The sequence below is a fragment of the Gallus gallus genome, chromosome 10 (genome assembly GCF_016699485.2).
Source record: "Gallus gallus isolate bGalGal1 chromosome 10, bGalGal1.mat.broiler.GRCg7b, whole genome shotgun sequence".
NCBI classification, from domain to species: domain Eukaryota; kingdom Metazoa; phylum Chordata; class Aves; order Galliformes; family Phasianidae; genus Gallus; species Gallus gallus.
In genome coordinates this window covers 5,077,109-5,102,745 of record NC_052541.1, presented here as the reverse complement: position 1 = coordinate 5,102,745, position 25,637 = coordinate 5,077,109, and the positions used below count along the sequence as shown (strand labels likewise).

Sequence of the window (25,637 nt, the reverse complement as noted above, 5' to 3'; positions counted from 1 at the left end):
TTCACTGAGGGCTTTAAATAGGGATGAGCAGCTGAGCAGATGCCAGACAGCCAATGTCCTCACTAATGGCTGCACAGCCCCTCGGGGATAGTTCGGGTGGTGGGGCAATTTCTTGTCAAACATTCTCAGAGCAAAGCAGCAGAAAAACACAACCAGAACACCCTCAGCTGGAAAAAACATTATTTTCACATAACAAACATATTACCAACGTGCAGCATATGTTGCATTCTTGTATAAAATCTCCCAAGCCACATATTAACAAATCCATCCAATCTCAAAGAGCCCATTCACACGCTTAACAGAAGGTCCATTTACCTTTCTGTCCTCTGCTGCAGCCTCTCCTAATGACACTACTACTCCCACTTCCTTAGAAAATTGTTCTATTTTCAATAACTCAATACTTCTAAAAATAAGTCCTACAGCTCATATGGTACCATTAATTTTAGTTAACTAGATCTTCACATGAATAGGTTGAAGAGGCTCCAATAGCAGGTGAACATTTATTGGTCTAGCTACATTAAGTACAGCACAAAAGGATTTTCCCACAATTCCAACAGCTTCTGAAAGAGCACAGATATTGGCTGTAATATCCAGCTAAATCATCAGTTGGAATCAGACATCTTGGAATCAGACTCACCTCAGCTTCGAACAGTCAGTGTCTCGCATTCAGCAGCCTGTCTGAACTTCCACAAGCTTCAGGGGCTGCTGCAGTGATTAAAAAAATAAATGAAAAAAACAATAAGGAAAAAGAGTAACTGCATTTGCAGTCATGAAGATATGAACATTATTTAATATCATAATAAATTACCTGAATTGGTCTCTGCTTATGTAGGTCAACCGACATCATCGGCACTTGTACCAGCTGGGGAATCTAAGCAGTATGAAGAGCAGAAAAGACATCAGCGTTTCCGGCAAGCAACCAACCCTAATACCAAAGGCTGGTGATCCTGCCCATGGAAATACTACACATTCCTCTCCTCTTTGTGAAACACACTGCAAAACCAGTTAGCTGAAAAGAAGGCAACGGTCAAACTGCACAAATAGGAAAGACCTGTTATCTGCCAAACAGGGAAAGGAAATTAATTCAATGGGAGAACAGCAGCCAAGTGCCTGAATCACTTTTTAAAACGAGGTATTACCTTGTAAGTCACACGGGTTATTTCTGAAGGTTTACCTCAAAGCTTGGATGGTTAATCACAATGGGTTCTGATCCACAGCCACTGCTCCTTAGCACTACATTAGCATAACTACAGTTAGCATTAGGCTGGATGGAAGGCTGGGAAAAGGACTGCACTTATCACAAGCCCAGAAGTTTAACTGGAAGAAACAAGCTCCAACTAGCCTGTAAGTCAGGCAGTGCCAGGAAAGGTTTTTACTTGTTTTCACATTGCTTAGTCCCTACAGTCCCTTAAAATGTTTGCACGGAAAGTAGTTTTTCAAATAACCTGCATCGACTTCAGCTCCAATTACCTATTTGTGATCTCTGGCTTCCTGCATGCTGACCACAGAAGAGAGAGCACTTTTGTTGACTGCAGCTCCCCAGAGTCCTGAGAATGGAAAAACAAGTGTGATCGTGCTAATTCTCATTCTTCCTTTCCAACAGCTGATTGTGACTGTTCATCCTACGGACACGTCCATTTAGTCCATCCTGTCAGACTCAAGTAACATTCACATTGCTAACTTTCCAATTACTTTGTTATTACTTAATATTGTTTGACAATTATTTTCTCTCTACTTTCAATTATTCTCTTCCATTCCAGTAACAACTTCGATTTTTCTTGTCATTATCTTATGTAATGCTACTGGAGAATCGATGTGTCTAACTTGAATATTAAGCTCCCCTCTGATCCAAGATTTATTTTTGCAGTAGCATGAATGCAAATAGGGTCAATGGCTCTGAAAAATTGTTCTCTCACTCACATCTGTCCATGGGATGCTTGGCTCCTTCATCTACACAGGTCTGGCTCACTCCCTCTCAGAATTCTTTCTACAACAAATAAATAAATAAATAAATCACTCAAAGATGCATTAACAGTGTAGTTATGAAGAACGCAATTCTGTCAACATTTACTGCCTACTTAAACATTTTTCTTGCATACCAAAACCATGGGATCGGGACAAAAGGACTTTCTGGTTTAGGCGTGGCTGAACCTCTACATACAGTATTGCTTCACTGAATGCAGTATGTTGCAAGAGGGTAATATAAATTCCATTCTATGTGATCAGGCAGACCTCTGGGTATTATTTTTGTATCTTGGTTATTTGGTCTATTGTTGGAACTGCCCCGATACACATACATACAGATTTGTTGCAAGTGATCACAGTTACAAAGGTAGTAAAGCACAACCTTAAAGTTATGCTAGCTGGACTCCCAGGATACTACCTTGGCAACTTATTCAAGGTACAGTTATGGCAGACTCCTCAAAACACATCTGAACTAAATAAGGAAAATTCTTAACACTGGAAGTTCTCAAGTTCTTATTTTTTTTTCTGTGAAATGCAAAATTTTTCACTTGTGACTTACTCTAAATCTTACAGAACTGTAATGGTGCTGTATGCTTTTGAGAAGTCTGTTGAATACCAACTTCATCACTGACCTAATACAATACCAGGGAAATAGATATAGTTCTAGATACATGCTCCTCTTAGTATCCTAACCTCTGGGGTCAATTCTGTTTTGTGCAATCTAATTCCCGCACACACATGCATACCCCTGTACAAACATGACTTTCTACTCAGAACTGTACGTATTTGAAAGAGTCCTTCTTAAAGAACTAGATTTCTTTCTGGAGTGATCTTTTGTGTTGGACAACTCTCACCTAATCCGTGAAGTGCACATGTAACAAGATAGGTAAGTATTGTTGGCATTTACCACTTCAGCCTGGGTACAGGCAGGCAGCGTGTTTATGAGCACACCATCCAAGACAGAAACAGGAACCCTGGAGTGTATGCCTTGCAGTGCTGTAGTATGGTGCGCAACCAGTCAGATCACTGCCTTACTGATCAGGTCCTGCCTTCTGACTCTCCAAATTACTTCAACAAAAAGAAATACAGTACATCTGGTAAACTGTATTCAGTTTATCTCCATCTGTGTAGTATGAAACCTACACAAAACAAGGTTATGTCAACTGTCTTGTAAAGTATGTATTTTAGAAATGTTTTTAACTGAAGAAGCGACACTTATATTCTACAGTTACCACTCAAAGTGTTTTACCCATTGCACTAGAACCTAACAGCAACTACTTTCCATGGCTAGTAAAACACTGACCTCTCTACCCAGTTACCTAGCTGCATCTTGCATGCGACTTAGAAAAATCTCATCTCCCGATCTTCTGTTATCACTGCACTTGTCTTCAGCTACTTCTCTACTCCTTATACATGCAACTTCACTTTTGTCTGCTCGTAGATTGAACTCTAATCTGTTTTCAGATATTTTCTTCGTCACCAGTGGAAATATCACCACCATCCTCATTAATCTCACATCTCAGTGGATCCTTTTGCCCCCAGCCTCTGAGCAGCAAGGCGCTTGCCTCCACAAGGAAACACGTGCCAGGGTACGTGGGATATGCATTAGGACAAGGGAGAGCCAAAGTAAAATATCACCTAGGTCTATAACCACAGGACTTGGTCAGAAAGAAGCTCTTTTAACTACACCCAGAAGTTAATAATACAGCTGTCTCAGGGCACGGGTACAGTCTAATGAAAGTCCCTATCAAAAACAAAGCCAAAACCAAAGTTTTAACACTATAGTGAAATCTCACTGCACTAGTTGTCCATTGTTAACAGAAAACAAAATGGAACCATGTATGCTCCAGTCAAGATGCTCAGAAGGAAGCAAAATCCTTCATTACTTTCATCTAGCTGACACAGAAAACAACACAGGCCAGCAAATTAAGAGGCGCAGCAGGCTTGTTTGCCCCATGCCCCAAAGATCAGCCCATCATGTATTCCTTCCTCCTGCTCATCATGCTCACTGGAGTCAGTCAGTAGAGGTATAAGCGTTCAGGTAACACAGACATTCAGCGAGGAATATACATCAGGAACAAAAGATAACACCTCAGATAACCTCCTGTTCTTTGGGACACACGTAACTTCTCCAGCATGCATTTTTCACAAGCACTCATGGTGTCTGATCTTCATTTTCACTTCTAAATCGAAATGCTAATCCCTAGCATTCTGGTGTTTGAGTGTGCCTCACAGAAGTAATCACCTAGTGCCTGAGTAGGAGGCATTGCCTAGACAAATACACAAACAGAAATGAAACACACTTGCCAAATTGTGTACTGGTGGTATTGGCAGCATGAATAAACTCAGCATCTTTACTGTGAATGGAACAGTCATAGAATGTACAAACAAACAGTCACTATGTGTGTAACCATGGTTCAGTGAGTCTTCTCAAATCCCACGGGGATTTTCTGACTTCCTGCTTCACAGCCAACTACCTTTGGTAGGGTAAAAATCATACAATCCATGTTTTACAAAGACTGTTGAACATATCAGACGTGAAGGAAGGTGACATTATTTTCTCTTCTCAGATTATCACAAATACTGGCAAGCACAGGTTAATTCCCTTAGTGGTGGAGAGTTGCAATTCTACCTGAATTGAGGTATCAAGCTGTCCTTGGTCCTATACACACTAATGGGTTAAGAACAGCTATGACAGGTTCAGCTTTTCCACCAGTATCAGCATAATGCTGCTAGCATAAACAGACTACTAGTACAGTGCAGCATTAAGAGAGATTTTGAAGTCATTTAGATGACACAGTGCGTAAAATAATCACAGCTGCCAGCTCTACAGTAACATTCCTCAGACTGCCAACATACTGGAAAACACTGTAGGAAATATTATTTGTGCACATGGAGCCCCTGACATCATCTAGAATAGACCAGCAAAGATAATCACACCAGACTTTGGTTTCTCTTGCCAAAGGACAGAAACAGCTATACAAGACTTTACAGCATAGGGCTTTTTTCTAGGAATAGTGATAAAAGATTCATGTATTACCAAGTCTGTTCTATGCTTTTTTTCATTCTAGTGACTCAGAACACAAACAGTCCCATGGTTTGGATAGTCTCCCAACCTCTGCTGAAGTATGGGGAAGGCTCACACTCATGTATTATGCCTATGAGCCTCAGGCACATTCTGAAAGTCTCAGGAATCTCATTTATCACCAGGTAAGCTTACTCTGAATGATAGATTCCTATGTCAAATTAGCAGGTTACTAACTGCAAACCAAAAAAAAAAAAAAGCTCCTTTTTGTTTAATATCATGCAACCTCTGAAAATTAACTGAAAAAAGTCACTTGCAGATTAAAGATCACTTACTGAAATCGACATGCTGTTACTACAGCAATAAGGAGCACATTGATGATTTTGTGAAATAACCCCCCCCTTTTTTTTTTAAGCCTATCAACCCTGTTTTAGTACAAAATAACCTAAAAGTCATTACATGATCTGAACTCTATTACTTAATAAGGCTCAGCTGAAGTTGTACTGCCTGGGGAACAAAGGATGCCTTGCAACACAAAAAAAGTGTCACATATTCAAAAAATTGTCTTTCTTCGTTAAATATCACTGTCTACACAGGCAGCCTTTTTTGCTCTTTCCAGTGGCATACACCTTTAGATCAGATTTAGGCTATGACACTTGTTTTCATGCAAAGATGATGAGGCAGTGAAAGGGAACAGCTGTTATGAAATCTGTTTCTGCCAGGCAGGCTAAGACTCACATTTCCAGTTTTGAATTCTAAAACCAGCATCCTCTCCTTTCAGTGAATCAGAAATATATTTTTAAAGCCTTGTCATTTTAGCGTGAAGGAATCACAAAACAGTTGTGTGTTATGTGTGAGGTTTGCTTTCATACAAGCCTTCAACAAACAACCGAGCTGGGACAATTCTCACTGCTGTGCCCTGCTGACAAGTTCCACAGGGAACAGTTCTACAACTCCATGAAGCAGAAAAACAGCTGCAGAGACAGCACAACTACAGATGATTTTCAAACAGGTCTTAAACACTAAAGTTTACTTTCCTGATATTGCCATCATCAAGGAAGTCATTAACACAGTAACAAGCAATCATCACAGCCCGTAAACAATAACTGAGTACAAAGCAGCCGAGGAAAGGAGTACAAGACTAGCTGACCGATCGCAGGAACAGGCATGGAGAGACATACAGCTGATATCTGTCCCCTGGAGTTGGAGGAGGTACCAAAAAAAGCCTTCAGCACAGTTCACACAGTAACATAAAGCCACAGACATTTGTCATTTGAAAGCAAAAGAAGTGTGCACTGTATTTCCTCTCCTCAATCTATTTCAGCTGTAAGGAAATCTCAGCTAATCAAGGGAACAGATCCAGATGATGGCACTAACTGAATGTTTTAACTATAAAATCCATTTCTTTCAAAAGTATGACAATAGTGGTTTCTAAAATGTAGTAAAATCTAAAGATCTTTGCAGAAAAATGATATAAAAGCAACTAAAAAGCCCAAACTTACTGTCAGCAAAGAAAAATTTAGAAACCTAACAAGCAATAACAATGCTTCCGCAAAGACTGTGCCCCTCCTTGTGAAAAAAAGGCTGTATTTTGTTTAAGAAAGAAGAAACATAGTTATATAAGTTCTCAGAGAAGCACCTGAGACATTATATATCCAGTCAGACTCAGAAGAGGAGAAACTGAAAATGCACTAACTCCCTCTCCTAGTGGAAGTAGAGCCAGCTTAAATGGAGGTCATCACTAAACATTCTAAAAGACTACCTCTAAACTGGTCTTCACTGTCTTTTAGAGACAATCTCCTATCTAAAATTCAGCATAATCAAGTAAGAAGCAGAAGAAGTACCTGTACAAATGGTCCAGTATTTGGTATTGAACATCATGGCACTGGGTTGATAATGACTTGGTAGTTCTCTGACTGTCACACAGTCCTGGTTCGTATCTATGGTTCCACCTGCTAGGCTACATTACAAGATACTGAAGAAACACAGTAAATGTTTTCCTAATATTTTTTTTCAGTCACCCAGACATGGTGAAGAGGTCTTGCCAGCAACACGTGGCAATGAAAGCAGTGCATCAGTGCACAATGCAAATTAAGTTTGCAAGCACTTATTACTGTAGGAAAAAAAGTTAGATTTCACAATCAATAGCCCATTGCAGCTATTCATGCTAACACGAAGAACTGCTAAAGTTTCATACCTTCACAGGTATAATCAATCAATAATCTCTAATGCCTGGTAAGAATTCCCCTTCTAGACCTTCAAAACTGAATACAGACTACCTAACAATTGAATCTATCAAAAAACATCAGAAAATTGAGAGAAACATATTTAATATCAGTGATCTTATGCAGCATGGAAAACTATGTTCTCAGAGGGTTTCTTCCATTTTCACTGAGGTAACTGGTGGCTCAGAGCTGTACTAGTAGATAGTCATGAATGGAGCTCCGGAGGGGTCGACACTAGGTCTAGTACTTCCCAGTTTTCTTATAAATCATCTGGATAGCACAAATGAATCAACATTCACCAAGTCTGCAGACGACACAGAATGGAAAGGAGAGTTACAGTGGACAGAAGAGCCACTATTCAGAGAGACTTAGGCTGCACAAGGTCAACAAGAACTGCATGGGATTTAACTCCAGCACCCATAACAAAATAATCACAAGCAGCAGCACATACATACTGGACTACAAGCATCTACACCTAGAAGGAAAGAGAGAACCAAATACAGAGTTTTGAAATCAGTCTAATTCACCAGCAGTTACAACTTTCCATTCTGAGAGACAGGGCAGTACATGCCCTTTATAACCAGGTAAACTGCTAAGACAAAAATCTAACAAGGAATAAATACATAAAATTGGAAGATTCTTACCCGGAAAGTAACATCCAACTTTGCACTTCAAATGCTTATACAAAAGATGTTCTCATAATGCAGATGGACAAAGTAGTAGTAATTACATTTAAAAACGAATCACAAACTGCAATACAAATATATGTAATTCATTCCAAATGCAAAGCTGAAGATTGAATCTACAAGACAAGATGGTGGCATCTGAAAATTTGCTCCTAAACTCAGTTGACTGAGGCCATGTAAAATATCAGTACTAAGTAGCTGCAGGAGCAGAGATGTCTGTAGAATCAGATCCAGGTCTGCACGCTCTCCTTCAGTTGTAGTTTCCTCCTTACCACAGCTTTACAGTCTGTGTTAGATTTAGGAATTCATACTCTGGTGGAACCATAACCGTCAGGCTCCCCTGCGTTCCTTCCCTCCAAAGATAACTGTTCCTTTGGGATTAGCCTGTACAGAATCAGAGATTCACCAACTGATACAAATCACATTCTCTGACTTGATTGATTTTTTTTGTTAACCTAACTATATTATTTACCTATTTCCTTTGTTTCAAAGTGCAGATGTTGGTGCTCAAAATAAACATGCTACCCCTTCCTCTTTCTCCTTTCTATCAAACCCCTTTAAATGAAGCTTTGTTTTATGCAAACCTAAGTATATCTTTGTACAACATTTGCCTCAAAGAGTATTTAATAACATGTTCTGCTATCAGACCCATTTCACTGAGTGGAATTTTGTTTAACTGTTACTAGAGAAAATAAGAATGTAATTTGATTTTAAATACAGAGATCATGTTGGAGTACAAAGCTGCAATTTAGGCAAAGTAACAAACTCACATTAGATTTTAGTCCACGATGTTACATAATCCTCCACGTTTATTTCACCAATCACAGGCTGTTGGGAAACAAGGCAATCCTCTGGGAAACAGAAATATCCAGCAGAAAGATGATCAAAGGCATATTATTTTTTGCTGTATCGGGCTCTCCTACCTCAAAGTCAAGATTTGGTTTTCATATGCTGTTAAAAGTAGCATTCCTCTTCCCACCAAACCTCATCAGGATGTGGCAGACTATAAAGGCAACTTACATTAAGAATTTCCCGCTGTTATTGCTCATGTTCAGACACAGGAAAAGGCTGTGATCTTGATTTAGGAAATAACAACCATTAGCAGAAACAACCTATTCATTACTTTTCAAGTCCATGCAGACCTAGGGTGCATCTACACACACACACACACACACACACACACACACGTGTCACAAAACAACTGTACTATTGCAACCAAGAGCTACCCAAGTGACAGTACTCTGTGACAGTATTTCAAATCCCTCCTTGTGAGGAGTATCCCCAAGATTCGTTTCAGCATCTTCAGAGTCATGGAGAACAGCAGTTTCCTTTTTAACAACAGAAATCTTATGCTCAATCTAGCTTGTAAAACGATGGCAATTGGTACATAAACTTTATGAAGGTACGTTCTACACGGCTGTGAGAAAATGAACAGACCACAGCTCTCAGTAGCATTTGTCCTATCCACCTAATGATGGAGTTCAACAAATTCTCATGCTGTATGAACAAAAACAGTCCTTCAAACAACTTAGAGCACATTATCCCAGTCCCACTTAATCCAAAAGAGAACAAATCCAACGTAACACTACAGTGAAGTGAAAAAACCATCTCATGGGTTATATAAAAACTCCACATTCCCTACATATTCTAAATGGATAATAAACTCCAATTAGTGTATATGTGTGTATACACACACACACACTATAATAATATTAAAAGACAGAACTCTTCCAGCTGCATAGACACATGGGCAAATAAAGAATACACTTGAAACTTAAGAAATGGTATAAAAAGAAATAAATTCCACACAAGTTTGTCTTATGTATAGTCTTATGTATACACACTGAAAACTGCTTTGACTCCCCACACAGAGTTAGTTATCTCACAGAAGTGACTCACAGCTAAAGTATGCCCATTAAGAGAGGTCGCTGGCTGGATTTAGGATTTTGAGCCAGGAAGACTTGTAATTTGCAAACAACACTAAGCCAATTCGGCTCGTCAGCAACATATCACTGCAGCTACAGTGGCCAGTACAATAATAAACTGAATAATATTATAAATACATCCAGCAAGGGAAAGAAAAAAAAGCTCAGAAAATGCTTTGTATTTCACAATGAATAGATTTTAATGTAGATTCACTGCTTAAACCTACCTGCTTAAAAGAACCCGTCTTCGGGATTTTAAAAATCATGTACAACCCAGTAAACAAATAAAATAGTTTATTTTCACTCTCATGATAAAAAAAAACAGCAATAAAACTTCCATGTTATATAGAAGAACTCCAATCAGATGTATGTACTTTGTCCCTCGCTTAGTCCAAGTAAAAGAATTGGAAGAAAATCTTCAAGGCCTTTGTTTCTCAAGTTAGCAGTTTAAGCATGTATACAAACAACCTGCTGGAACATCATTCAAACAAAAATTGGCTCAGACATTTTAAAATAGTTCTGTGATTTAAAAGGCAAACATGGGAAAGAATTTACTGGCTTTCAAGAATTCATAACTTTTCTAAAATCAGTTCTCTTAATAAAGAAACACATAACCAGAAATCCAGAAAATAATTACAAATGCATCACAGCTTACAATGTGCTTCAAATACTGACCATTGTAAGAATACCCATTTTTCTTACCCAATTGGAAACTGCAACAGACAGTCAGTATACTCTTTTTCTAACGCCACACTCAGTTTGGCTCGAAATTTCAAGTGAACTGCTGAGGAATAGCACAGTCTTGATTCTTCCAAATGACGAGTAGGGCAAACCTTAATACCTCTGGTAAACACTACCACATATCCCCCTGCATTCTGGTAGGAGGTCAGACTGTAACCTTTCAGTAACACAAGAAAAAAATATCAACATTCATTTTTGAAGACATGCTAGAAACCAAAGAAATTCCTGGAAATTTTGCTGGGGAAGCACCAAAATTTTCTTTAACTGTTTCATATTTGCTGTACTCTTAGGCTTCCTAGTGCAAATTTATGGCACATACTTTTCTATTAAACACAGCTCTTGTTTCCCCAGACTCATTGGCTACACCACCCTAAAAAGAGAATGCATTTTTTGTAAATAATTGGAAAAATTTTGTAGACATTACGTTAAAAGAATTAACTAGATAACTCTCTTAGCTATACCACATAAAGTAAAATATGATTTTAAAATGCCAGAATACAAATCTGTAGTGATTCTGGAAGAACTAAGCAAACTGAAAAGTTGCTTTTCTTGTTGCTAAGTCATATCAGATACTGCTGTAGACCACCACATCATTCTTCAAGCTGTAGTTATTCTACAAAAATGATGGGACTAACAGGATGTACTTTTTTCCCCTGACCTCAGCTGGAGACACTCATTGTTTTTGTTTGTTTGTTTTAAACCCCTGATTGAATTTAGGATTTTTCAACTGAAATGTGCCCGCAAAGGTAAGGAGGGGTTAAAGATTTATAGAACTTTCCAGTGTTCCTAAATACGGCTGTGGAGCTGTTTCCCCTACCGGTTTGTTCTGGCTCCTTTGAAACTGCAAAAACCCTCAGATTCACTGTCGCATTTTGACCTCCTCCAGTCCATGCTTAGCATGGTTCAGATATTCCTACTTCACCTGTGTTTTGTTTTGCTTCATTTTCCACTTTTTCTTCATCATTCTTTGTTTGCAATAATTCTTCAGCTTCTTTGCAGCCACACCTTCATTTCTAACAGGCTTAGCTGGATTGCCTTTTGTTTCCATAGTTACTGGCTCTCCCTCATAGGGTGTGTCCAACTGCCCTTTCACCCCAGTCATCTAGACATGTGAGGAGAGAGGAAAAAAAAAGTAAAAAGAATTAATAATCTTAATCTCTATCTCTATTAAGCAAAGACACAACTACCTTCAGAGAACTGCCTGCTAATTACAGCCAGACTCAGGGTCACATTCAGACAGGATGAGAGGCACCGCTGCTCTTCCTGGCACCAGTGGAATCTCACCACTCCCACTCCTTTCATGCCCAAATTTCCCTCTGGCAGAAACCAAAGTACATGAGGCCGTCAGAAACTGGTGTGCTACTCTATATTGCCCTCATATAAGGTCAGAATGTAGCTAAAATGAACAACTGGCACAGAAAGTGTCAAATTGGTAAACCCGCACTGAAAAAAACAATAATGCCTGAAAAGTTCCCTGCCAGTACGTTGTCGTATTACCTGTTCAAAATATTAAGAGCTAAGTGTGGGATCTTCGGGAAATTTCCAAAGCATGAGATGCACTGCTTAATCATCAGTGCAAATTACAAAGCAGGCTGAGGTTCTCAATATTTTATAAAAAAATATTCTATTAAAATTCTCTTTGGATACAGGCAATTAATTCTGCTCATGATAAATTCTATGGTTATAGAAACAATAGCAGCAAAAAAAAAAAAAGATGTTAGGAGTATGCCATCCACATAAACAATTATGTATTTATGTCTGAGAAATGTTTTTCTGAACTAAGAAGTTACTCCCAGGTGCTACACAAAGTATGCATACCTCTGCACTAAGCAGAATGCTGCTCTTAAACATTATTGCAGAGATACTGCTAGGAATGTTGCCCTGTGTAGGGAACAGCATACTACGAGAAGTAGTATGATTCCCCGTTTTGCTATGCCAGGGAAGCCACTTGAATTGCAAAGTTTTCTCAAAGCTAGAAGGTGTTCAGAGCAATCAAAGACAGGTGATTAGTTGTTATCTAGCTGCCTGAGCTAACATACTTGAGAAGACTAAAATGGAATCTTTTTGCTGTAGAAAATTTGCCATTATCCATACAGGAGATTTGTTCAACATCATAATCAACAAAGAACAGATTCAAGATACTCTACCTGCTGAAATCAGGAATCAATAAAATGAAAACAGAGAAAGAAGAGCATGAGGAGATCAAGGAAAGTACTCAAACTTGCAATAAAGAACAACTTCTTTGGGTCTGCTGTCTTATAGTGTTATCCTACAGCTAACAACAGAAAAATCTGTCTTTTTGACATGTGTGATTTCCTTACAATCTCTGCTGCCCACATGAGGTTTCTGGTATCAAATATTAGAGCTGAGTGCTCAATGCAGTCTCCACAGAGGAAGAACTAACCTTGATTCCTCTCCTCCGTCTTGTTACTTATTTTCACAAAGCTCCTTAGAACTCACCATCACATGCCTCCAAGTCATGCCAGTTTTCACTGAAACAGTGCAAGATTTCAAGATTCTCAGATTTGGAGTAAAGAAAAGGGAAAATGGAGGGGAAGTGGGGATTTCAAGACAGTAAAATAGTTGAATAGTTAAAATAGTTTCAGGTCCTTCCTGAAACTGTCTGAAAATGAAGCTTGTTGATAAAAAGCAACATCAGAGGCAACCCTAGGAAATCTTCATAAATAGAAATACTGTACCTGTTTCGGCTGTACTGAAAGCCTATAAATTACAAGGCTTTTAAGTAGGGCAAATGCTGCATCATTTTTACTGTCCAAAAGTATCATTAACTCACATTAAAGATGCAAAGCTCCATTTTGAAGAGATTTTGCCCAAGAGGGTAAAAACTGTATTTTTTAGGAAAACACATACGTATCATGTAAAACTAGAATAAGAGTTCAACATAATTTATCATAGAATAGACCCTGAGAGTATAATTCATCTCACCTGACTGCACCTCTCTACAGTTGCACTAATCATCTATAATTCTGTAGTCACTGGTAAAAAATAATTACAGCATGAGTCTTGCAACCTACAGAAGAGACCTATCCTAGTTTATAGATGGATCTTTATTAAAGCATTCCACCTCCCTCTGCTGAGAGTACTACAAGCTTCAACATTGCTTTTCTATACCATAATACTTAAAGCTAGGTAAGATGAATCTCATCTGTAATACCTTTCAGGAAAAGGGCATTCCTGTTCCTGGTTGTGGATGCAGAACTCTAAAGGGTCTCTCTGAACCCGTAAGATGACAAATATATCACCTATAACCAGTGGATTGAAAAAGATTATTTCCAAACTGCTACTCTGTTTTTCCATTAAGTGCAATACTGACCTTCTGTTTCCATATGGCTTCTTGGGGCGCAGGTGGAAAGGTGCATGGGACTCTTCCATGTTTCATGTGATAGGGCAAAGGGAGACTGGGATCTAGTGGCACCCAAGGGACTGAGAGCATGGCAGGTACTGTAGGCAGATCACAATGAGCCTTATGTAAGTTATATGAAGCTCTTGTTTGCTTGTCAAGAGAACTCTTGTAGATTGAAACTGATGAATCTCCTGCAGCATGAGTCAGTAGATAAGAGCCCTCCTGCAAACTAAAAAGATATTAAAAAAATTAACTTTGTTTTGTTAATTGTTTCCCTTTATCTGACAATCTGAACAGGATAGCTAGCAAGTTTTTAATGCAGAAGCAAAACATCTTTAGATATTTACTTATCAGTCCTTGTTTTATAAAAAGACTATGGACAAAAATGAGCAAGTTAAACTGTATTAATATTCTTGCTCATTTATGTTTTATATTGGCAAGAAGGTTCAACCTCTTCTGCCATGCCACCGACATCTGCCTATGATGTCACGAATGAACATAATAGACGGCGTTATTTCAGAGCAGCCCTTGTATATGCAAAGAAGCTTGCAGACTGAAAGCCTCAAAGTAGCTAAAGAAAGAAAAAGTAGGGAACGAGAGAAGTTGCAACAGTGTGCAGATGAAGACATATGCTGTTGTAAGTAAAGCTAAGTAGAAGGGAACATATAAAGGGAACTTTGTTATTGCTAACAAAAATCAAATTTTAAGTGTCAGCCTACACACTCCCATGTACTGTTAAATGAACTCAGAAGTATCCCATCTTCTCTCTTGAATAAGCGGTTCATAAAAGTCAAGTTGTTGTTCTTTTGTACCATCTATACAAAAACTTCAACCCTAAGCATATTTTAATGTAGTATTGAGTTATGCTATGCTAGACCTAAAAGAATCTCTAAAATATTTCATGTATCCAAAGACACAAAAAACAAAGAGTAGACAACCATTGTACAAAACAAACAGGATCACACGAGTACAGTTGGAAAGGAATATGATGTACAAAAATGAAGCACTTACTCAGACACTTTCTTCAAAATGTGATGAAGTATATTCAATGAATTTGCTGGCCTGTAAAAAAAACCAAAACATTACAGAAGTAGCATCTTGCAAGGCTTGATAGAATTTCAGACTCATCATTAAAAAAAACCACCTATTAACATACTCACTTAATCAATCCAAGTTTTTCTCTAAATGTTTTTGGAGAAATCTTTTCTAGCATAATAAGTTTTGATGTAAGACCATCAATATGCCCTGGAAAACATTAATCAATACATTAAAAAAAAAAAAAAAAAAGAGAGAGAACAACCAAATATAAAGGCATAATTTGCATTTTGGGCAATTTAAAAAGAGCATTTTAAAAGGAATATTTTTTCCTGCTTTACAGCATAGAGCAATTAAAAGTATCTATCAATGTTGCACAACAATTGAAAATAAGATGTACAGCTGTTTCTACATATGGGCATTTGTGTCTGGGCTGTTTTATAGCTGAGGGATGTGCCCATGAGTCGTGCAAATCTCACATCTTGTGCGATGTCTCGCAAAATGAGGTTGCACATGCTATGGCTTTACGCTTGGCAGCTACTTTGTATGTTAAGCATCAGGAAAATTTGAGAACACTACACTTCCTTACTGTGTAGATGATAAGCAAATCTTTTAAGACAAATTTACCTTGGAGTTGAACATACTCATTCCTCTCATCTGCTACGTTATCTGAACATTTATATTATTTGGTTTTCTGAGTATTCTGTACCTTTGTCTTTTTCCCCTCAACTGAAACACAGCTTACAATTCTGGCCTTGTTCACGGCAAATTTGTGAAGACTGTTTATCTCTGACATAGCTAAGAGCTTTCCTCAACATACTGCTATAACAAGCACAGGCTAGCCCAAGTTTTCACTTGAAAAGCAATAAAGATAATTACCATAGCTTGTACATCAATGTAGTGACTGCACCTTATCAAGAGAGGTCCTCTCTCATGTTGAGGTTTTTGCAGAAAACTGTCCTGTTTCAGCTTCCACAAGAAGAATTAGAAGGAGAACACAGTATAATAAAAAATGACCTACTCAGTGGAATTTACTGCATGCTATAAAGCTGTCCTTGTAGGAAGTCAAAAAACCTCAACAGTATATTGAAAATTGCTAAACAAAAGCATTTCACATTCAAGGCTGAACATTACTCAGCAATCCATTACGTGATGCAAGATGATCAAGTACTCTCATTTTTAACAAATTAGAAAGGAAACCAGTTGCCCTGGTTCATTTTTAAATCACCACACGTGTTACTTTCCTTGATAGTATTTTCTGTAAGACTAAATAACTAAGTTTAATATTCTGCATTGCTAACTATGAAGAAAGAAACTTCAAATCATTTAAGAAAAGTATCTGTGTTCTCCATTACTTGTCAGCATCTTCTCAAAATCTCCATTTCTAACCTCTTTGACAGCATAGCTGGAGAAAAGTACCTATAAACTACTCATACAGGATGTATATTACTGTATCCTTTATTTAAGAAGTGACTGACCAAGACCATTTGACATTCAGTAAGTTGTCTGTACAGAAAGTACTTTTTTCCAAACAGTCTTGAAATCATCTTTATTTAAAAGTCATTATTATTCCATTCAGGTGAAGGTAAACTATGCTCGGATACTTAATGCAAACAAGTGAATTATGGGGGTAAAGCATTCCCAGCTTTAATGAGCAAAGCCTATCACAATTCCTTTTAACCAATTTAAACAGGTACAGATACTTTGGAAATGTCACAGCCTTTCTGTATGCATGTTATCTTATTTGAGCAGCAATAGGACTTAAAACAACAACTGAGCAAGATGCTCTACAGAAAGACAGCACTCCTTCCTTTGTGTGAAGATACTATGTCTGCTTTTGAACAAATGGAGAGTCCATTTGTCAAGAAATCAAAAATCCAACTTAACAGCACATCTTGCAAAGTAAGCAGGAGGCAATACCTCCATTTCCGTTTTCTTTTTCATCTGCCGAGCTGAGTCACTGTGAGATACTTCCCTTAGTCACACAGAAAAACAATGTTGGAAAATTATGGGGCACTATCCAAGGTCCAAAGAACTTTCCACCCGTATCTATTAGCAACGCAAAAGGTTGCTAATACAGTGAATTCAAGTTTTTTCAAGATCCAAGAACACCTAAGCAACTTACCACTGATATCTGCGCTACCCATTCAAAACTTCAGTTTAAAAGGTTTCACTTAAGATCTGCACAGTCTCAGAACTGATTGAATAAGAACAGAAGTTTTATAGGTACTGTATTAGTAATGGTACCAAAAATCCACAGTCCTCAGTTTACCTACCTGAATAAAACCTATATTCTGCCAGCACCAAAAGTTATTCACATATTGGAAGTCCAACACAAGTAATATTCTAAATCTTTTTTTTGTTCGTTTAAACAGTGGTGGAAGAGGGCCTTCATACATACTAGGAGAACTACTATAGCCAGTACAAACCCCTGAAGATTCCATGTTTTGCTGCTGGACGAAGTGCATACAAGAACTGAAAAACAAACACCACGGGAATAACCAGTGTCTCAGCTTCACTATGGCTTTCTCCTTAAGCACACAGAGCTGTTAAAGGCTAGTCCACAGGAGCCCGCTTGCTTAGGGCTCCACACCCACTCCATGGCTAACAGCTGCCTGCGTGGTACAGTGGAGACTAAGGAACTTCTGAATCAGAAAGGGATGACAGCTCATGCCGGAACAAGAACTGCTCTCTGCTACAATCCTGAGCGCCTCAGTAAATGGGTGTTGGCTGAGTGAGCTGTGTGCAAACTTCTGTGCCCTAGCCATATGCTAAGTGTCCTGTTACTGATGGATGATTAGATAGACATGCATTCTTCCAGCCTGCATACTTTGTAAGACAGTCAGTCCACTCTCTACAGCTTTATTATTTCCTCACACTGCTTGTGATCCTGGAGAAGCTAATAAACAGAAATATTTTCTTGAAGGGGAGAAATATTTCAGTGCAGTTTAGTAATATTGTAGTTGCTTAAAAAAAAACAACAAAAAAACCCATCAGACTCTTACATCAAAGTAAATTAGAGAAGAAGAACAGGAGAACTTTGTGCATAATGATTTAATAAATTTGGTTTTGTGAAGGTTTTTAAGATCAGATCTGATTTCATATAAGCCTTACAGTTCTATGATTAAGATGCAAAGTTTGTATGTAAAAACTAGGAAAAAAAAAAAGAACTCAGCATTTCTCAAATAGTATTCTGACATGAGCTACCAAGAGCAGAAAGTGTCATTCAGTGCTAAAGTGGAAAGGTTAGGCAACCACAGGCCACAACTGCTGCCATAACAACCATAAAAACAGACAAATCTTTCTATAACAGGAAGTGAGGCATTCCCTGCTCCAGAACGTTCACTCACTGTACAGGATTGCCCTCGTCCCACAGCAGACATTAAGCATATCCTAAGATGCACTGTGACATACCACTTGAACAGATGGTCCTTTTAAAACTTAATCAATTACTAGATAATTGATATCAAAGGAGTATACATATATTAAAAAGTTTGGGAAAATAAACTGGCCCCACTCTTTATACGTATCATTTTTCTTTCTCTCCAGAAAGAGACAAACTTTCTTGACTTCTAAAACAGTCACTGTACAAATATGGTTATAGCATTTTTTCCTGGAAGAACATTAATTGCTTTCCTTATAACACCGCACTCATGCTTGGTGCACAACTAAGACAAAAGAGCCTTTACAGTAAGACACCTTCTAAACATTTCTGCTTTTCATTCTGATTTGTTCTATCTTCTGTGCTCCAAATTACAGTTGTAATCTCTTCTATACAGGATTTTTTACTGCCTCACTCTGAGTATTGATTACTCTGTATGCGTAGACACTATTACATTTTTGAACAGCAGATGGAAAGGAGATAAAGGATGGAGTTTATCACAACTATCCCTTTGACAAGAATATTTTGAACCATATCATGTATTAGGAAATGAAATTTCCCTGACTAGTTAGGTACAGACTACTTCTGTTCAACTATCTGAAAAATATAATTACATACTGCCATTCAGAGATCCTATGCAATACCATGTCTATGGAAAGTCGTTTTAAATAAACTCATGCTACGTATTTTTCTTGTTACTGCAAAGCCAAAATTACTTCCAGTATATTGTATTTGAGACACAAGTACACTGTTTTCAAAGCTTGCAATTTCTCGTATTTCTGAATAACAAAACAAGCCGTATCTTGCTTGCTTTTCCTCATTCTCCTATATCTTATCTGTCTGCATGTTATTAGTGTTGAATTACAAACATTGTGTGTTTTCAAAGAAAAGCAACTTGTGCTTCACCCTCTCCCCTTCTACAAGTTCAAAAACAAACAGATCTATATCCTCTGAGCCACATACCCAATTATTTCTTACTCACCAATTTTGGCACATGATAACAAATTGATTTAAAATGATTTCAAAAACAGTATATATTTATAGTTCATTTTTCATCAGGAAGTATTCTCACTGCTCATACATTACAATAATTCCTGTTGTATTTGACTCATTGAAAAAAAAAAACCAAAGAATTGAAGTCACGAAGATGGCTAATTTCTGAGAGCTAAGTTTGGGCTATAGATACACTTTTCTTAGAAAAGCAAATAAATGCAGTTCTGCAGTTCTTGCAGACAAACGTTACTGGATGTTATCCAGTGAAAATCGAAGTTGAAATGTCCCCATTCACCACCCAAGAGAAATTTTAGAAAAACAACCTACTTAAGATAAAAGTGAAAATCAAAGTTAGAAAATTAAATAAGGATGTATGGAATATACCTGTCATAAACACCTTTCTCTTCTCTTATTCTATGACGGTTTAGACATACACATTTCATACAAGCAAGCAAAAATCAACACATAAACTTACCAATATAGAATAAACATTCAGAATGAAGCATACTCTCTGTCCACAACTGACATACTTCACTTTCTGTAAGAGCTTCAACACCATAATAGGCTTGGTATTCCAGTTTAGGCAATAGGAATATTGGAATAAGCTAAAAAAGCAAACATACAAGCAAAATCTGCACTCTGTGCAAAAATGATCATTGCCATTGAGCTACATTTTGACACTTGTAATCATCATTATCTTCCAGTACAACTGCAGCAACAAAGACGTAACAGCTCGTGCCATATGAAACCAACACAACAAGCTTAAGGCTATGGAGACACTGCATAAAGGAAGGTAAAAAATAGAGAGGTTAAAATAAAACAAGGAAAGTCAAGGCAAGATTTTACAAAAATTAAAGTAAGCCATTACCCATGAAACTGTTACTTTGACTTTCCCACTTTTATGCTCTACTGCCCTCTGCAGGAATTTAAGAAAAAGACATGTAATTATGACACTGATTTGCTTGCTGGAATTCTGCCTTTTATTCACATCAAGCAAAGCCAAGACAATTCTTGCAAGCAAGATCATGAGCATATAATTTTCACAAGTGAAAGATACTAAGATCTATTTGTATTTCAATGAAGTATAAACACCTTACAAGCTGTTTACCTGTCTATCATAATTCTGGTATTTTGGTGAAGACTATACCAGATCAGGTTTGTCAAACGATTATGAGGATTCCTGACAACACAGAGAATCACTGAGGATTCCAGAATAAGCTTTCCTTCTCCTGTTATAACACAGAATAGTAGATTTCACCTGCACTTAAAGCATTTAGCAAATTGTTTGTCTTAAGGGCTAAGATGTATTCCACAGAGTCTTTTCAAACAGAATGCTCTTACGATTCCAAACAATCTCGAAGTGCTTGGAAAAAAAGAAGTTTCTACATTGACTTCTAAAAACAGTTCAAAGAGGCATTATTTTACATGAATAGAATTACTCATGCATATTACTGAAATGTAGCTGTAGTAGGAAACGCAGAATCACATTTAGTATCTGTCCTAATCAGGTAGGTTTAAAAAAGAGCCAGTTCTGTACCTTTGGAGCTTTCTTCTTTTTATTGAAACGTGGCAACGATCTCACTTTCTGCACGTTGCAACGCACAAGTAACAACAGGTCATCCAAACTGAACAGCTTATACACAACGTTCCCATCCTGAGGTGCTTTATACTCTCCAGGGTCTTCCACAAGCATCTGAAGTTCATCTGGCAGCTTTCCTACAGAAAACAAAACCCAAAATGACAAACTTGGGCATTCTTCACCTTGAGCCTGAGCAAGCTTTTTTTGCCCTCTCTCTCACAGTAGTTGATATTTTAAAAGCCATTTTGTTTGATAATAGTTTGAGGTGAAAAGCTTGCTCATTAGGCACAGCAAGTCACTTGTTAAGGTGTTTGTTTTTAAAAAAATAATTTCAGAAAATGCCTAAAATGGCTTTTAAAGAACATATCATTAATTATTCCCACATTTTATCCTCCCATTGAATTTCTTACACAGAGCATTTTGTACAGATGGAGTGGAAAGGTGATTTTTTTCTTTTAAAGTTACTTTCACTCAGCACAAAGAGACCAAAAAATTACTTTGAACGAGAGTTGTTATCCATTTATTAGTTACAGAAGCAGCTCAAGCCTCAGGCTTGGCTGGTGGTATAAGGCTCCATTCCAAACTGAGTGTGTTTCAATTACATTAACTTCTATATTCAAAAGAAACTTCTTCAGATCTTAAGATGCAGCTTTGAGGTTGAGGGACATCCATACCTGCGTCCCTCACAGATATTTTAATGAAGCATCAAAAATACAAAATATAAACTCCAATATGTTTATTTATTCAAAATTTATCCAATTCTGCTTTTGTTCTGCTCTTGACCTGTGGAAATACTTGTCAGAACTACAACCACAATGAAATGTTGCTGTAGTGCTGCTAATAAATACATTCATCATCATATTTATTATTTACATGCATCTTTGAATGAACAAATACTGCGTGAAGTACTAACATTCCAGTGACAAAAAAATCATTTTCTGCTGGTAAAATACTCAACTTAGTTCTAGCCTTCTGCAAAAAAGACATGCAAAGCCACTTATCAGCTCGCAATGTAACCTCCATTCTGTTGAACTCGGTTTTCTCTTCTTTCACAGTATCACTTTTCAGTTTCTTAACAGCACTGGTTTTACCACCCCAATTAAAAATAAATAAATAAAATACCCTGTCAAACACTTGAATTCCATAGTCTGGCTTCGTGAGAAGATAAGAAATTGGAAGAGTATCACGCTGCTCAGTCCTTTAGATTGGAGGAGAGGAAAGAGACATCTCTTTGACCAGTAACTACAATCCGGTCAACTCAAAGAAGAAGTACATAAAAACAATTTCAGCTCAAAAGGTATTAGCTGTGTTAATCTGTCTGCAATGGAAAGAGCTAAATAATTAATTCCTACGTGATCAAGCACACAGCTAATCAGAAGACACCAATCAAACATGTTCTCCCACCAAAAAGCACTGATTCATTGGAATTAAATATTTGAGAAAAGTGTACCCATGCTGATCCAACTGCTCGCTTTCCTGTCAGTTTACCTGAAGCAAGGGGTCCTAGTTTCAGTTTTACAGAGCTCAGAAGCTACTCAGGCAAGCAAAAAGCCCTCAATCTTTATGGTCCCTAGGACCTTCAAGTTGTTGGTAGAGGTCTGGGTATAACACGGGCTCAATTTCCAGCTAAACACTGGAAAACTTGGAGAAGTGCCTTGTAGCGAGTTCTCAGCAGCCCACTGGATCAGATTTCATAAGAGCTGAGAAACAGAAACCGAGCGGGGATTCTCAAAACTTGGACAACTCAATACCAACCTTTCTTCAATATTTTAATTACATAATTTAATTACTTTTTCCTTCTACAGAAGAAGTTAAGTAATTCCACTTTCAACTGACAAGAAACAATTTCTGTAGACCTCCGCACAGACTAGACTGCTCAAACACTGAAACTTCTATGGCAGAGTCACAATACCAAACAGCTTCTCCCTTCTCAGAAGCCTTGCTGTTTCTATAATTTAAATTAACATTTCTTATTTGCCTCTGTGGACAAACCACTCCACACGTTCTCTCTTATTTGTGCAACATAAAACCTCTCAAACACAAAGTATTTTTTTGGGAAAAAAAAAACTCATAACTGAATAAACATAACAGAGATACGGAGATACTATTAGATCTTCTTCAGGCAAGGAAATTAAAATGCTTTTCAGTTGAACTGAAATGTTTTTCTCCATAGACAACAAACACTACTACTCACTCCTTGGCGCTCCCTGAAAAAGGCACGTCCAGGTATTCCTTGATGAGCCATGAGGATTTGGGGCAGGGCCCAGTCCAGGTGCTGTGTGGGAAATCACTGGTGGTTTTGAAGATTGAGGCATGTGAGTTTGCATAGCATTAGCATTATCACAGCTCACTGCTGGCTGCTCATGAGCTTTTTGGGTAGGTGACTTGAGGAGCTCCGTTTGCATTTTCAAAATCCGTCCAACAGGATCAAATTCTTTGGACAACCTTCTTGGACCCTTTCTGGAGGCATTTTTCCCCTGATGCACAATTTCTGAGCAATCAGCCATGCTTGTTGATGGATTTGGGGTGGGGGAAGGTGACTTGGAAGTCTGGACCAAGGTCTGAGAAGCAGCACTCGGAACAGTTTTTTTGCATTCAGTATTTTTATGTTCTGTATCAATAATTAAACGATCTTCATCAGTGTCACTACTGCATAAAGGAGCATACATCTCATTTTTCTGTGCGGCATGAGAGTCTTTTTTGAAACTTACTGCAGGATATAAAGTATTTGTTTCACTGTCTGATACTTTTTTGGTCAAGACTTTCTGTGCTTTGTTCAATTCTATCTCCTCAGAATGAAAGTTTTTATGAGATGAATTTCCTTCAGGGCTGAAGCAAACATTGCCACAAGATGGAAGCTGTGTTCTGGAATACGCTGAAAATCCTTGCTCAGAAGGAGGAGTTTTTCTCTCTTGAGCTTCACTGTTTATGGTAGATGTCAGTTTTTTTTCTGTTTGTAGGTCACATGACAAAACTTTATCACTGTTACTAACAGAACAAGTATTTTCTGTTTTAGAAGTCCTTGAGAGTTTGACAGCTGCTCCAAAAGTTTCCAGTTCTGTAAAATCATCATCAAAATCCATCCCTGCATCATCTGTAAGTGGAACCTTCCTGTACTGGTAGGCATCAGAAGACACCTTAACATAGGGAGAAAAATAAGTAAATGTTACACAATCAAACAAGCCAAGAAATAGAATGCATTAATCATTAATGAGTCACTACCAAACTGGAAACCTGAAAACTGTTCCAGGATCCAAATTTTCACTGTTGAGTGAGAGGGGCGGTTAATGAACCAAATTCCTGTGTTTCATGTGAAATGTTCTTAGACTGTAGGTATTAAAATGTTTTATGGACTTTATTTCTGTTTTGAAAGACTTGTCCTGCCTAAATAAATCAGTTGAAACATATTTTAACAAAATAAACATTAAAGCTGAGCTGAAGATATAATAGAAGCACTCAGAGGAACTGGACAGACATCCTCACAGACAGGGGCTGAAGTTCAGTAGTTAAAAAAACCGAACAAAAAACCAAACATCAGGAAACCTAAGTTTTCCTTCATTATCACATAAGTTACTTAAAACATGGAATTCCCCCCCCTCCAAAAAAGAAATGAAGCTACATACATCCCACTGAAACAGATTGTCCTCATCTGGTTTGTCCATCAAAACATCAGAAATGGAAACATAAGACTTTTTAGTTGCTAGGAAGTCCACTGGAATTTCATGGAATATTTGGTTCCTCTCTCTTATTGTCATTTCCTTTTTCAGAAGAGGTGAGTCAACGAAAACCACTTTAGCTGCTTTGTTACCTTCTCAAGAAAGGAAATGCATATTAAATGAAAGAAAAGATATCACTTCAGAATTTATGTCATAAATCTTTCAACTTCCAAATATATTACAATCCATTCCACATTTGCAAACTGAATAAAAACCATGCTCTCATTCAATATGAACAGAGAAGTATGTCCAGCTAGTTTGAATTATCGTGATCCTGAAGCACCAATGCACAACACATTAACAGTTGATCATATTTTAAATGTAACACTACATAGGGGATTCCTAAAGAACTAAGGATTCAATGTTTCTCTCATAGCATTATAAAAATAAAATGTATCAATAGGATACAAAAAGGATTAAACAAAATAGGATTCCAAAAAGATTTTCTTCTTCCTTTGTTTTGCATACATTAACCTCAGTAAATTTAGATTGGGGACTGATATTTTCTTTTAAAGATTCATTGCCCAAAAGCGATGGCTGCAGTTTATATTTTTTTCTAATCAGTTATTAAGTTCGGGCACTTTTGCCTCCCTCTCTGTTGTTTATAACTTAAACACGAATCATAATTAAGTTCATCAAAAAACAACAGTGACACTCTGGCCTATTTAATACAGAAATCAATGGCACACTGTGAACAGGTGGGCCACACTACCTCTGTTTTAGAAAAATCAGAAGAAGAAAAAAATATTAATGCAAGAGATGTGTTAAAGTGGTGGGAGCTAAGGATGGAGAGGAGAAAATCTTTACGTAACACTGTATTGCTAACGTACTTCAAGTGACTCTTTGGCTGTTAACTTTCAATCAAAAAATTAAGTCTAAAAACTATAAAGCTGACATGAAAGGAGCCAAGCACAGCATTGCACAAAGTACTTCCATTTAATGTAGAGAAAGATCAGAATTTCTAAGACCTGCAGATATTTGTCAACTACTATCCAAGAGAT

At 37.6% G+C, this 25,637-nt stretch overlaps 2 protein-coding genes and 1 long non-coding RNA gene across 12 annotated transcripts in view; 1 reads left to right on the top strand and 2 right to left on the bottom strand.

Moving 5' to 3' along the window:
• ANXA2 (annexin A2) overlaps positions 1-8,914 on the bottom strand; it is a 32,298-nt gene extending 23,384 nt beyond the window's left edge. The window contains exons 1-4 of one of the 3 annotated variants that reach the window (XM_040706203.2): positions 1,921-8,914; positions 1,471-1,547; positions 809-871; positions 638-705 (exon numbers count right to left, since the gene is read on the bottom strand). The gene's annotated coding sequence lies outside the window, so the exon portion shown is untranslated. Of the gene's footprint in view, positions 1-637; positions 706-808; positions 872-1,139; positions 1,271-1,470; positions 1,548-1,920 lie in introns of those variants that run through there. The other 2 variants (XM_015278763.4, XM_025153801.3) reach the window with 2 other exon arrangements.
• ICE2 (interactor of little elongation complex ELL subunit 2) overlaps positions 487-25,637 on the bottom strand; it is a 34,809-nt gene continuing 9,658 nt past the window's right edge. For 2 of the 8 annotated variants that reach the window (XM_046899264.1, XM_040706825.2), the window contains exons 8-19: positions 24,544-24,728; positions 23,115-24,057; positions 20,879-21,057; positions 19,817-19,946; positions 15,092-15,176; positions 14,943-14,993; positions 13,902-14,160; positions 11,490-11,669; positions 1,921-8,752; positions 1,471-1,547; positions 809-871; positions 487-705 (exon numbers count right to left, since the gene is read on the bottom strand). In XM_046899264.1, the coding sequence (XP_046755220.1) occupies positions 8,723-8,752; positions 11,490-11,669; positions 13,902-14,160; positions 14,943-14,993; positions 15,092-15,176; positions 19,817-19,946; positions 20,879-21,057; positions 23,115-24,057; positions 24,544-24,728 (2,042 nt within the window). In that variant the 3' untranslated portion in view covers positions 487-705; positions 809-871; positions 1,471-1,547; positions 1,921-8,722. Of the gene's footprint in view, positions 706-808; positions 872-1,470; positions 1,548-1,920; positions 8,753-10,001; positions 11,670-13,901; positions 14,161-14,942; positions 14,994-15,091; positions 15,177-17,091; positions 17,164-17,186; positions 17,442-19,816; positions 19,947-19,974; positions 20,121-20,878; positions 21,058-23,114; positions 24,058-24,543; positions 24,732-25,637 lie in introns of those variants that run through there. The other 6 variants (XM_040706823.2, XM_040706822.2, XM_046899265.1 and 3 more) reach the window with 6 other exon arrangements.
• Positions 4,370-17,473, top strand: LOC124417124. The gene is made up of 3 exons (XR_006931126.1): positions 4,370-4,447; positions 5,037-5,175; positions 17,342-17,473. It is a non-coding gene; the product is annotated as an uncharacterized LOC124417124 (long non-coding RNA).